At 40.2% G+C, this 14,145-nt stretch overlaps 1 protein-coding gene across 1 annotated transcript in view; it reads left to right on the forward strand.

Annotated features, from left to right (window-relative positions):
• Positions 1–307: 307 nt before the first annotated feature.
• The window catches only part of LOC101484026 (sodium/hydrogen exchanger 9), a 63,318-nt gene continuing 49,480 nt past the window's right edge, over positions 308–14,145 (forward strand). Inside the window, exons 1-5 of the mRNA XM_004546784.3 lie at positions 308–523; positions 916–1,088; positions 5,044–5,121; positions 5,326–5,402; positions 7,692–7,804. Of these exons, the coding sequence (XP_004546841.3) occupies positions 370–523; positions 916–1,088; positions 5,044–5,121; positions 5,326–5,402; positions 7,692–7,804 (595 nt within the window). The 5' untranslated portion in view covers positions 308–369. The remainder of the gene's footprint in view (positions 524–915; positions 1,089–5,043; positions 5,122–5,325; positions 5,403–7,691; positions 7,805–14,145) is intronic.

Below are 14,145 nucleotides of genomic sequence, written 5' to 3' on the forward strand. Positions count from 1 at the left end.
TCTCTCTGAATGTCCAGTTCTTGCGTGTGCTTAACTTTTCTTTGATTGTATCTGATTTCATCGGCCTACATTTGTGTTGCATTAATGACGAAGCATAAAGAAGCTCTGTATTTCGTCATTTATTAAAAAAACAAACAAACCCAAAAAGCATACCAACACATTTTTATTGCCCTACATTATCTTATCTTTCTTTTTTTAATTAAAAATATGGTGCTTTTCCCCCCTCCAAGCCTTCGCACGAAAAAACTGCAAATTCCAAGTATTACTGAAGGCAGCACGGGCTCTCAGGGCGCTGCTGATGCGGATGTTGCTGTGTCTGAGCCAAAAAAGTAGCAGAGTTCTTTCCGAAAAGTTTGACCCAGGCTTTTGATGATGTCGGCCGCTGTGCAGCAAAAACAAGATACTGTAGCGTTACCGGTGTTCGCTGCTGTCACCCTGGCACTCATAACCATCCTCAGTGTGTGGAAGTTAAAGCAGTTCAAATATAAATTGGTAAATGAAGCTGGGGTTGCAATGTTTTATGGTAAGTAGCCTAAATATTTACAGACTACGGAAGCCGTTATTCAGCAATACTTCCTGGACTCGGGGCTTGAAAGATGTATCGAAAATGTTTATAGAAGACATTTCTGGGGTTTCAGAGGCATGCAGTTTTGGACACCGGCATCTCATTTTGCTTTATTCATCATTTTATACGAGAACACAGCATCTTTAGGTGACTCCTGATATGCAGGTGTAACAAGCAATCAGTTGTCCTATACTTGATGCATGGAAATAGTTTTAAAATGTGCACATTTATGTCAACATGTGGCACATTGCACTTTCATTCTTTTCCAGAACCCAAAGTTGTTGTTTTTAGTGTAATATAGTGAATTACCCCTTTAATAACAGTTTTTGCTGTTTGTAATTCTTTTGCAGGTTTGCTTCTGGGGTTAACTGTGAGATTAATATGGACTGATAAAGGAGAGCAGTGTCCGGGGAACACAACAGCAGCAAATGAGCAAGCGAACACTTCTAACATCACGATGGTCAACATCACACCACACGGACATGTCGGAAATGAAAAAGGCCAGTTCAGCTCACATCCTGAGGTAACTGTGGTTGTTTGATTTCACCTTCCCTGACAAAACACATCAAAACAGAATAAATCCAGCGATCTGCCCTAAAATAAACATTTTCTCAAGAAAACAAAAATAAACTACATAATAAAAACCCCATTAAGAATATCTGAAAGCAAATAGCTGCATACAGGATGGTTTTTCCTCTGATGTAATTTCTTTTGACTGAAATAGCTTTTGTTTTCATTGTCTTTTCCTGGATCAGATCCATATTGTGCCTCTTGAGTATGCTGGCTATTTACATCAACAGAGTCCTCTAATGGTTCTTAGTTATTGGTTTTCCTTTAAACTCTCATGGTCTGTTTGTTCTTAGAAAAAGTCAAGAGTGGTGGTGCAAGGAAAGGGAGGACGAGAGAGCAATTTAACCTTTATTAAGGTTTTAGTCAGGATCAGATAGTGGGGATTACATTTTCAGGTGTGCCGTGCATACAGAGGGAAATTAAATTTAAGGGACCACATATGGACACAGTTCCAGTCAAGTAAAATGAAGCAACACAACACGGGTTTAATCACTAAACAACAAAACAACTAAATTAAGCTTTTGCTAGCAACTGTAGCGCTTTCTCGCAAAATTGCGCTCTCAAGACATTTCCCTGCTTGTTTACATGCAGCAAGCTTATAATGAGATACTCTTGCAAGCAGTTTTCTCTGCAGTGCAGGAAAGATGTAAGATAGCATCTCAACAGGCATTGCAGCATTTTCCTCTTAGAATAAGTTGGACACTTCAATCTGTGTCAGAGAACACAGTAATGATGCAAGAATGAGGGGCTATGATAAAGTAAATAATACACCAAAACACAAGGATTTGCTGCTGATGATAACAAAAAGACCCAAATAGGGGTATGGTATGATTAAAAATCATTTAATTGGGAGCCAGTTTGATGTTTGTGAAATCCGAAATCTGGTTTGAGCTCCTACAGACAATGATTCGGATTATTCAAGTACCATAAATACATGTTATTTCTGTCACTGAGGTGCAACAGGAGTAATGCTGCAACCTTAAGCCCCAAGCCTGCAAACTAATCACAGCAGTTATTTGTTAAAAAGGAATTAGCAGAGACTCTAACATCACTTCTAAGCAGAAAAGCCTAAGCCTCAAGAGCGGACCTTTGGCTGTCATCAGCATGAACACTGTTTTTTTCCGCCACGCTTTCATATTTTAGTGCCGTGATCAGAGATTTGTCATATCAAAGAAGCCAAACGATAAACCGGAGCTTCAGCCACACATGCACCAACGAGCTTAAGAGAACGCGGAACGAGGGCGTTCTAAATTGTGTTTCTTAATCTCGGTGCCACATTTCACCGCAAGAGAAAGGCAGCAGTGAGGCTTGAACGTTGCGAATCATCCCGGTCGAGTGTAACTCTTCGCTAATGGCTTGGACTTTTTGGCCCCTTTTGAATGCGGGGGTCTCATTAGCAAACCAGCAGAGGCTACCACAAAGGCCATTACATTGGTCAGACCTGTTCTGTGTTGCCTTCACGCCATTAAGCCTGATACATATGGGGTCCTAGCAGGGAGAGATAAGGATTTCATTGCATTACTGAGTCCATTACGTGCCACTGGGGAGTAAGGCATTAAAGTTTGTGGTCTGATTAAATTTAGTGCTGCTCAGCTGAAGAGGCAATTAGTGCATACAACACACCTCCATTCTCAAGTCTGTGGTGCAGGTGGCCCTTTGTATAAAACCCCCAGCATATGCATAATTTATTGATTACAGTGTATCTGTATTAGTGTGTGTTGCACAGTTTTGTATTTGTCATACACAGCCTGCATAAATGGGGAAAAAACATATATATAGTGCTGTGTGGGTAATTGCAACCACAAAATAGTAATTTGTATTGAGCTGGGTTATGGTAGCAAAGAAAGGAGCAATTTGTAGCTCTAGAAGCACCTCAAGTGTGAATTACTGAGAAAGCATATTGGCTTTCCTTACTCTATAGGGGACTCTACAGCATTCGAAATATTAATTTAAAAACAAAAATGCAATCTTCCAAATGTCCCCAACCTGTACTTGGGTAAATATTCACCAAAATGCAGTGCATCCTGGAAATAGGATTTACAGAGAGAGGCCTACTTTCATTCATCTAAATAGTCATGCTTCTGTGTTGTTGTTTTTTTCCATAAAGCTTCGTTAAAGCAAGCCAAATCTAGGTCGTTCTTAAATGCCTGTGACCACAGCAGTATGTCAGCAAGCGTCACTTCCCCCGTCTCACTCCTTTGGCCTGAAATGTAATTGAACTCGAGTAAGGTTCTGAGCAATGTAAGACCCTGTGCAATGTAGGAACCAAGAAAAAGTAGTTTTATTTTGATCTGAATTGAATATCGCTGCCTTTTGATCTTCAAAATGTATCCACAATAGACTTAAAAAGGATTCAAGGATGAAGAACATGAAAGGCTACCTTGCTTAGCTGCTTGCATTGCATCACATCGGCTTGGGTGAGAAACAGACAGCGAGAGAGCACGCTATGTACAAAAATACTTGTGGGCGCTGGTTTTTATTTGTATTGACAGTAATGCAGTTGGGTTTTTTTAAGATCGTGTTTTAATTACATTTACTTGTTTTCTGTGTGGATGTAGCACTGGGTTACCATAAATTCTGGGAGCTGCTATGATGAAGATTGACAGAAGCAGTTAGACCTCTCTTTTCTTGTTATGCCTTGCTTTAATCAGTGTGAGTCAGAAGACTTGGGCAGTACACAGCGATTATATCATCGAGCCACTGAGAGATCTGAAGTGATGTAACCGCACTGTAGCTGCCAGATTGAAAGTTCAGATTGTTGTTGAGAAGATTTCGTAGCATTTTATTACTAAAATGTTTTTGAGCACACAGATCTAGATAGGTGGGAGCCTGCTTTTGCTATATATCATGAGGTGGAAGCAGTTAAAAGAAAAAAAAGGTGGTACATAAGAATGAACACGGGTGTTTCCATGATTTTCTAAAACGGGGTGACACGGGGTAGACCATGAGCCAGTGAGGGTGAGCCATAGGAAACAATCAGAAATAATTACTAAACAGCTTGGAAACTGATATAAAACTTCAGCATTAGCTGGCTTGTATAAATATTAATGCCACAATAAAGACTAAACTAACAACATGCAGCACAGGCTTTTTGGTCATTAAAAGCAAATCACTGTATTTCACTCATACTTTGATTTAAGTTCACTTTCACAAAAACCAGGACTGAGGGAATAGTGGGCAGCAAACCAAATCATAAAGTTAAAATGTTAATATTTTCATCTATAACTAGAAAAAAGTCTATTATAACATTATTTATTTGTATTATTTATCACTATGCAACATTTCCAGTGTTGCACTGAGGAACCCAGGGGTGGGGTTACTCATTGGTAACCTTTGCTTCCAGGTGTGGAAAATGTACATGTATAAAAGATGGATAGTAATAGTTTGTGCAGACTTGTTTTGAAGGCTTGATATGACCGTTTCTACGATCATAATCCTGGCTTTAAAAACACACATGTGACGAGAAGGAGCAGGTCTTACTGCTCAGATAAGATCCATTTTGAAGCACAGTATGACCACAATAGGCTAATTTGATATGACCCAAAGTGAGTGAGTGAGCCCGCTATCTCAACAGGAATGTGTTTTTCCAGTAGAATTCTATAAGGCCGCAAAACTATCGCCATCTGGCGGCCTTCAGATAGAATGCAGGTTTAAGGCACGCCTATGCACGTAGCACATATCCCACTTTTGTTATTTACAAAATTTGATTTTGTGTTTTTGTTTTGTTTTTTGAAGAAAGGAGATATCAGGTACTTGAACACAATTGAGAAAAGGTGCATGTTTGCCAAAACAGGGCTGCTGAAATGAACTGTGTGTGTGTTTGTGTATGTAATCTGTCTGTCAGTCAGACTCTCTTGCTCCCCGTGAAACATTGTCAGTCACCAACACAGCAGCTCTGTCGTTTACAGGAGACCTTTGATCTGCAGGTCCTTTTCAATCTGTTCCTGCCACCCATCATCTTCCATGGAGCTTACACTCTTAATCAGGTGAGACTGCTCTCCTGACACGTCTCCCAAAAGGGTGTAAAAGGCCATTTCTTTTAATGTACATGGGTTGTCCATCTGTTAAGGACTTCCCATATGGTGCACTGTACTGATTCTTACACCAGATGTATTTAATGTCTACTAAACTGTTGTCTTGTTTGTTTTGTGAGTGTTACTAATTGGACTAATTTTTATTTGTTGTTCTAGAAACGATTCCTTGCAAACCTGGGATCTGTTCTCACCTACGCTTTTGCAGGTACCATAATCAGCTGCATGTGCATAGGGTAAGAATTCTTTGTTTATTTATGCAAATAAACTGAAGTAAAAGAAATACTGAGATGACAGACAAATGCGGTTAAACAATTCAGGCATAGCTTTATGGTGCAGTGGTTAGCACTGACTCACAACAAGAAGGTCCTGGGTTTGAATCTAGCATGTGGGCTTTCTGTATGGATTTTGCAAGTCATCTCTACATTGGTTCTCTCTGGGTACTCTGGCCTCTTCCCACAGCCCAAAAGAATGCATGAGCTTGAGGTTAGGTTAACTGGTGATTATGAATTGACTGTAGGTGTGAATGTGAGTGGGAATGGTTGTCTGTCATGTGTGTTAGCCCTCTGACAGGTTGGTGACCTTTCCAGGGTGTACCCAACCTCTTGCCTGTGACAGCTAGGATAGACTCCAGATGCCTCCGTGACCCTGATTTGGATACGTTGATGGACATTATCTAACACATGTCACCAGTAATATGAAATAGTGTTCTGTAAATGCCCCCATAAGCCAAATCCTGTGCTTACACCTGTGCTTTTGGTTCTACGACTAATCAAAATTTCTGTAATAACACTACAGTGCACCAAACTCAGCACAAGTAATATTGATTTTGGAGAGAGTACAGATATCTACTGATGCTATTGTAGCCTGACATAGCTAGATGGCACTCTCACACTCTGAAGGAATTTGAGGCTTTTTCTAAACCAGTTGTCACTGATGCTCTAATTGCTGCACAGAGCAAGTGAGAAAACCTCAGAATTCCTTAGTTGTTATTTTCTTGCTTTAACTTCAACACGTTTTGTGGTTAGAAGAAACTGAACAGTCCAGGATTTACACCCCCCCCCCCCCCCCCCCCCCCAAAACAAACAAACAAACAAACAGACAAAAAAACAAAACAAAACCCACAGCATTATTTCATCTAACATTTCCTTAATAGGCTTTTAAAGCTTCTACTAGTTGTCATTTTTACTTATTGTGTTTTCTGTTTATGTATAAATGATCTTAACTCCCCCAGTCAGTCATTTCAAACAAGTGGGTTTGAAGGTCATGTGCTTAAAGTATTGCCTGGAATTAACTGGCTAAAGGATGTTGCCTTCCTTCCTTGCTCCATCTATTATTCCTTTACCTGGAGCAGCATTTGTCAAACTTCCCCGTTCCCTCTGGGAAGCAGGAAAGGTTTTGTTCATGGCGCCTCATGTGCTCCATTTTTAATGCTAAGGCATCAGAGCTGGCCAGTCCTGCTGCTTGTTAGTGTGTCATATCCCATAGGGAGTTAGTGTCGTGAGAGTGTGGGAATCTTTCTGTCTCAATTTACAGTCCTCTTCCTGTCTTTTTCTGTGCCTGACTCTCTCATTTTCTCTCTGTCTCTCTCTGGATGTCTAACACACACACACACAAACGCACAATGCACAATTAATCATCTTAACCGCAAGTCTTCCTTAAAGATACACGAATAACACAGCTTAGTTGCTTGACCTAAGGACAGTGCTTTAAATACTGGCTGCAGGGGGCAGGTCATGTGCTGTCACCGACAGAGCTATGCCAGTGGACAGAAAGGTTCCCCAGAGGACACACTGGCATACTGATTATTATGGCATGCCCCACACTAACTGGATTAGTACTCAGCATACATCAGTTATCACTAAGGAGCTGAACTGACTGGACGCTTTATCAAGTCTTTGTGTACAGTTTTATTTTTTTCTTTATAAGTGAGATAACACAGTGGAGATACAATACTAGATTTATTTTTGTATTTGGCTCCAGAGCTGATAAAAATATTGTGTCATTTATATTTCTGTCAAAGTGCCCTTCACAAAGACTGTTAGTGGGTTATATTTAGTCTTCTAGGTCATTGTGCATGCACACACACATACACACTTATGCTGTTCTGTTATGTTGGAGAGTACCGTATATAACAGTGTCTTAAAAGAATGCAAACAGTTAGGATAGATGGATACTGACCCCCAAGATGGTTTGTGGTGTGTGTGCGTGCGTGGGTGGTTCCATTTAGTAGGTGGATGTGGGGTCGAGTTCGGAGCATATGGATATTCACACTCATTCGCATTAACATGGATAAAATAATAAAATTCCCAGCACAGTCGCAGCTTTGTGTGTTCGCTTGTGTAAAAAGGAGCTACGGCCTGGAAACGGGTCAACTCACCTGCTGGTAGCGTCTGGCCCCATTACCCAGACTACTCTAGGGGAAGCCCTGCTGTGGTTAGAGGGATGACTGATAGACCTGCTCTGGCTGGCGCTCCCTGATGACCTCACAGTGTTTCCTTCTGTCTGTTTGTCCTCAATCCCAGGGCTTGCATGTACGGCTTCACCAAACTGATGGTACTGTTGAGCGAACAAAAAGAAGAATTCTTCCTCACTCACTGCCTCCTTTTTGGTGCCATTATGTCAGCCACTGATCCAGGTAGTCACCCTTTATAAATAACCTTCTGCTAATAGCTCATCACTTGCAGTGGCAGCATTGATCTTGTGGTTTTTTTTGCATATGTGCTTTTATAATTTGTAAAGCAAACGTGCTTTTTTTTTTTTCTTACCACAAGTAAAAGATGAAATGTTTGGCTGTTGATCACAGTCGATATATAAAAGGCCCATCACCAGGCTCTGCCTTATACATACAAATTAGTTATAGAAATAAAATCCATATGTGTTGAGCATATTTGAGGAGCTGCATATTGCTCATTTCTGCAATTTTTTGGGGAGTTTTTATTTATTACTGCAGATTCACTGAGCAGTTAACGTATTAGATAACATGTTTCAAAAGGTCCAACCTGGTGCACACTGTTCTTTCACACCTTATTTTGTTTGGTTTTAAGTAACAAGGTGTAACATTGAGATTGACAGACGAATCTTTGTATAACAAAAACATTGACAGCTAAGGCTACTGTATATGCAGGAACAGAGCCACAACACCCACTCAGTAGCTGTAACTGCTTTAAATTCAGTGCACCTTTCTCCTAAGTGGAGTACACACAATAAAATCAGTGGTCCTCAAGAGCAGTCATGTAGAGTGTCATACAGCATCCTGTGGTAATGTCCTCATTTGGTAATGAATTATTTATACGGTAAGTGGCTGATAGGGGTGAGTGTCAGCGAGGAGCTGTAGGTTATGGTGCGGCTGTCACACTGATTGACATTATTTTTGCCACACCATGCTGCGTTCATCTCTGCCGACTCCGGCTCGCTTGTAGCTTTGATTTGAATCACACTGTGATGCACCGATGGCCGAAACACAGATATGCCTCACCTGCTTCCATCTCTGCAGCGTTGGTTTTCTGACTTTTGGAGAAGCAGCTGTCAGAATTTTCCAGTTCATTTCTCTTCCTCGTGAACTTTCAGTCACAAGGCTGAAATGGACGAACGCAACCGAAACAGGCTCAGTCTGTTACGCTGTAAGACAAAGACGTGTCATCATGTCATAACCCTTGCTTGCTTGACAGCTCTCTGGTTGTGCCACTGCCACATATATGCTGTAAAGCACAAAACTTTAGTGCTCTTTATTTGAGTTTTTAAAAAATATTTATTAAACAATGGCATTGGTGAGCCATCTGACTGATCCCAAATGTATTTTTCTGCTTGGAGATGACTCCAGAGATATAGCTGCGGTTTTAAAAGTGATACAAAATACTTGATTTGATTTTTTTTTTCCTGTTTATTCTACGTTGAATAAAGTGGAGGGATAGGTAATAGCATTTGCTGCAGAGCTGAAGCAACCTCGCTTAAAGTGTTGCTTAAAGTGGATGCTGATTTTACGCTGCAACTACCACTGAGGACACTAAAGTAATGTTACTGTATTGTTTTTGTGAAATTACCATCTTAGAGGTATAGGCAAAGTATAGATTTTGAGCTTTAGATGAATCTGATATTCTTTAGAACGTCGTCTTCGAGAAAAAAAAAGTCTGTAAGTGTGGAGGGTTTTTCAAAGCAGCATTTAGGCATAACTATTACAGAAAGTCATATGAATATTTCTGTTTTCTGTTGGTATTATCCTCTTTTCAAACACACGGCTCAGCTCAGTATGACTCAACATGTCAAAAATGTGATTAGCATAGTAACCTCTAAACCTAGAGAGATTATATTTGGGTCTTATCCAGGGCCCTATTCTTCAAAACTGCAAATGTACGTTTTCACGTCTTGTCTGTGAAAATTCATACTTGGGAAAGGTAGAGTCTGTCTGCTGACTGTTCATATATCTACGTAGGTAAATTTGCAATACCTCATTGTTAACATTTCACCTTTAATGTTTCATTAGATGAGGCTTCTTCTGGGTTTTATTCATCGTTTTTTGTTGGCAGAAGAAGCAGGCCCACAGTCTTGCTTTTCCTATTTGTTCCTTTCATTTGGCATCTATTGATTTTTTTAAAAAAAAACTTTTTAGTTCTATACAAGCCACCACAGAACCATAGCTGTGAAACCTGTTCCTCCAAGACTCAAAATAAAATGCATGGTTCAGGTCACAAAGTGGAACACCTGCTGTGCTGTATCCTCTAGCTGCAGGGATGGAGGCAGGTCAGTGAAACCCTCACTTAACTTCTGAAAGGAATGACTTCTGTTTCTGTGCTACCGTTTTGGCTTTCCTCTTTAAAAAGATATATAAATACTCTCACACACACAGAGAGAGAGAGAGAGAAAGAGATGAGCACCGAGAGCCTTTGGAGGAGGTGGTCTTGGTCCATTTCCAAATGAACTCCTGAGCGGTTCTTTTATGGTGTGAACGTGATCAGGCCCCGATCTGAACCATCGTTTATTTGCTTCTGTTGCTCCCAGCCCTGATACATCTGCCCAATGACCAAACTGAACATTCTCATGTAGTTTGTAGGGACGCAGTTTGGTTTGCTGAAAGAGAAATGAGAAGTAAACAAACCATAGGTATGGCTCAATATACCAGCAGCATAGCATCGTCAAACACAGAATTTTAGGCATGTTATTGCAACAGAGGAGCAGAAGTACAACATTAAGGTAAACATGGAAGGCCACAATTGGTGCTCACTAAGCACACATACAGTATGTGTTTAGTCTTTATTAATATATAACAGGCTAAGTAAGACAAGTAATGTAATGCTGAATTCTGTGACCGGTGTGGTGCATAATATACAATAATTCATTGTTTGATGTCACAAACACTTTACCAGTTGCACATTTTGGTGCACTGACACTGACTTACAACAGTAATTTCCACCGTCTTGCATCACCTCTTCCTTTAATAACCCTTCGGTTTTTGGAATGGGGGGGGCGGGGGGGTTTCATTCTTTCTGTATGTAGGATTTCATCCAGTCAAAAATTCAGGGCTTCCTTTGTCTTATTTTTCTTTTCATTGCCCAGACTCAGTCACATTGAAGCCATTGTTTTGTGATATATGTAGAATGTGGTTTGGAATTTTCTTGTTGAAAAAAGACAGTTCCAGCTATTGGGCAAGAAAATTGAATTTTCACACAGAAAATTGCCGACAGTTTTAGTCTTAGTCAGTCAGAATCATTTCAGTTCAGCCAGCTTGTGCCTGTTATGAACAGTCTGCATTCTGCCACTCCTCGGTTTTACCTAAGGAAATGCATTTAGCTCGAGGTGGAGAAAGAAAACCATCACAACATTGTAATGGGGGAGCTGGCACTGCAAAAGAAGTAAAACCTGAAAAAACTAGCTCACAAGTGTTCAATGAGAAAGCCAGAAAGTGTTTCCTCAGTATAACTTTTTTCTTTTTTCAAAGGGCCATGAGTATTATTTTTAAGACAATTTCTCTAAGTAAAGTGAATTTAAAAAAAATTTTTTTTTAAAGTGAAGAAAAAAGGCTAACAGGCAACTTTATGAATGCAGGTTGTTAACCACGCTTGCTAGCTTGGGTACATTTACACACATATTTACACTCCACTCTTTCATCCATATGAGGTAATCCCCTAGGTCCAAAATATCAACATAGCAGTGGCTAAATGCTAACATTAGCTAACTTTGACTGGTTCACAATGAACCTTCAAAATGCAGCGTGTAGTGGCTGATGTCACAGTGGCTATATCCATACCTCATACTGTCTATTGTTAAAAGTGGTACCGCTTTAGTTTGTTGATTCAGTTGTGTTGTTTATGTTTAATGTGTTTTTGTTGAGTATTTAATTCAAATTATGAGAATTTTTGGCTCAGCTGTCCTTCAGTTCATCATGTGTAGCATCAGTATACAATTGGCATCAATTGTGCCTTCACAGATGTGCAAGCTACCCATGCTATGTGTACTCATGAGCCCCTTGCCAGATGCTGAACTGTGAACTGTTAACAGATCACTTGCTTCCTATCTAGAATAACTTTTATATATTTTACATGCTATATCTGCACTACTTTAATTTACATAGAAATAAGTGACTGTTTAGCAGTGACTTTTATATCTTAAATTTCTATAGTTTTGGTTGGTTGTTTTTATATTATCAGTATAAGCATAACAAATTGATGTGCATTTTAAAGATGTAAACATCTGGGAAATACACTGAGAACCTTAGTTAACTTGTTCAGTCCAACTTGAAATGAAACCGTTATAAAGCCTCAGTTTTGGGTGTTTTTTTTTTACAGAGCTGGGGAGATTATAGTAATTCCCTGTTGGCTGTTATCTCCTTCCTAATCCGTCATCTCTTTGAGTATTATATCTGCCTAATTTGGTCAAATCAGCAAGCAAATCCCATGCTTTCTGACTAAGATGGTCGCAAGCTTTGCCTCTGCTAAAACTCAGCAATGGGTAATTTGACCCAATAAAGCTCCCTTCAACCCTTTCAACTGTATTATGTCTGAAATAATTGTCTAGGCTCTCTACCTTATGGTGTTGCTGTGGAAACTGATGAACACTTGACAGCTGTAGGATGGAGTTTCCATGACAACACAGCCAACCAGCACCTTGTGAGTGTGAGTGTGTGCGGCGAGGGTGGGTGTTTTTATTTTTTTCCCTTTAGTGTTGGAGTGTGAGGAGTGCATGACATACTGTCATCGGCCAGGCATTATGGAAGCAGGGAGACGGAGCAATCCTTATTCCAGGGCCTACCCCACACTCTCCAGATAAAGGATTTCCCCCAACCAGAAAGAGCTTTAAACCTGTCAAACACCAAAGAGCCAGATCTGTCAAAACAAGTCCTGAGGCCGCTCTCTGGCCACCGCTCGTATTGTCAGTCTGGTCGTATCCTTGCTGTCCTGCCACCGCTGGTCTGTGTGTTCACAGGGCAAAACTTAGCAATCGTCCTTGGCTCTTTTTCCACATCAGAATGTTTCCATCGCTAACTCAGAGTACTATTTTTGCATTTTGAAATCAACAAGTGGAATACTAATCCACCAGGAGTTGTTATTGTTTTGAATATGATAATGTCCGGCCTTCAGAATTGCACATGTCCTTGCATGTGTATGTTTATGACTCCGCATTTGTGTTGTCTTTCCTCATATCTGACATTGTTTTTTGTTATGATAATTTTGTTTTCCTTGTTTGGAACCTGGCCTGACTTCTTCTCTGGCAGTTACTACTGTCCATTATTAGATGCCTGCATTTATCTGTTTATATCAGTCTGTCAGTTTGTGCACCTATCTCTGCATCTCATGTAAAACACTGTAATCTAATCTACTGTAATTGAACCAATTCTAGAGCTGATATCTTGCAGGAGATACTTGAGGTGTCTGGAAGTCTGGAGCTACTAGGCATGTCACTATCTCTTCAGTGTCAGTATTCTGCCTGTCACTCAGTGTCGACACTTAGTCGCCTGCTGAGCTGAGGATGCTGTGTGTGCATGTGCTCATTCATATGCTCAGCATCTTCTATGTGATATTTACTCTTCGTAAACTCACCGTGGAGTTCAAGTCAGCTGATGCTGTGTTGAGACGGGTTTGGCTAAATAATAAGTAAATAATCAGTTTATTAGTATTTTTCACCACCGATATGAATTTCCTCACAAATGATATGAGAAATTAGGATTCCTGCAAGCCAGATTTCATAAATCTCATAAAGAATTTTTACTAAGGCTCTTAAAAAAAATCTGTGTGTGTTATGAGCCGTTCTCTTGCTGATACAAATACAGCCACCTACAGGGTTTACATGATTTCAAGCTGTACCCCAGGAGTGAAAGAGGCATCGACTCACCGATCTACCTCAGCAGGATCTGCTCACTGATTGTATAAGTGTTGCTGCATTGTGGGAATGAGGGGAAGCAATCAGGACTAAAACGGTGGCGTGACCAGAAGGCGGGATGGCAGACATATAGGACCGTTCTTTTCCTGCTCATGATCCCTTGAGCAAATTAGAGCTGTGATGAGGATGAAAGGAAACCAACCACAACTAAATACCGATTTTCCCAAAGATATTGCCTAAATGTCTGCTTTAATGAGAGTTGTGAAGTCGTGCTTTAATAGGGTAATCAAAGGTCGCCCACTGGCGTTCAGTGGGTTGAGATATGACGACTGCAATAGTCATATTGTAGCATATAATTTACCTCATTTTCATACTTTTATAACCATTCAGGGTCACTATGGATAGCCTGGTGTTATAAATGCTGGTTCACTGAAATGGCTAAATAGAATGAAGCCATTGTCAGCAGCACCTGTCTATTCTGCTCTTACATCAAATTGCCTAAAGCCTAAAGTAAGCTGGACAGAAGGGGAGATAGAAGCTACTTATGTCAAGACATGGGAAGTCCTCAGCTATATTCAACTTAAAGTCAAGAACTCTGAGAATCTATGAGCAAAAAAAAGAGGGCCAGAGAATTAATGTGTGTCAGACTTACAATTTAGGATAATA

Source organism: Maylandia zebra, linkage group LG9, assembly GCF_041146795.1.
Source record: "Maylandia zebra isolate NMK-2024a linkage group LG9, Mzebra_GT3a, whole genome shotgun sequence".
NCBI lineage: Eukaryota > Metazoa > Chordata > Actinopteri > Cichliformes > Cichlidae > Maylandia > Maylandia zebra.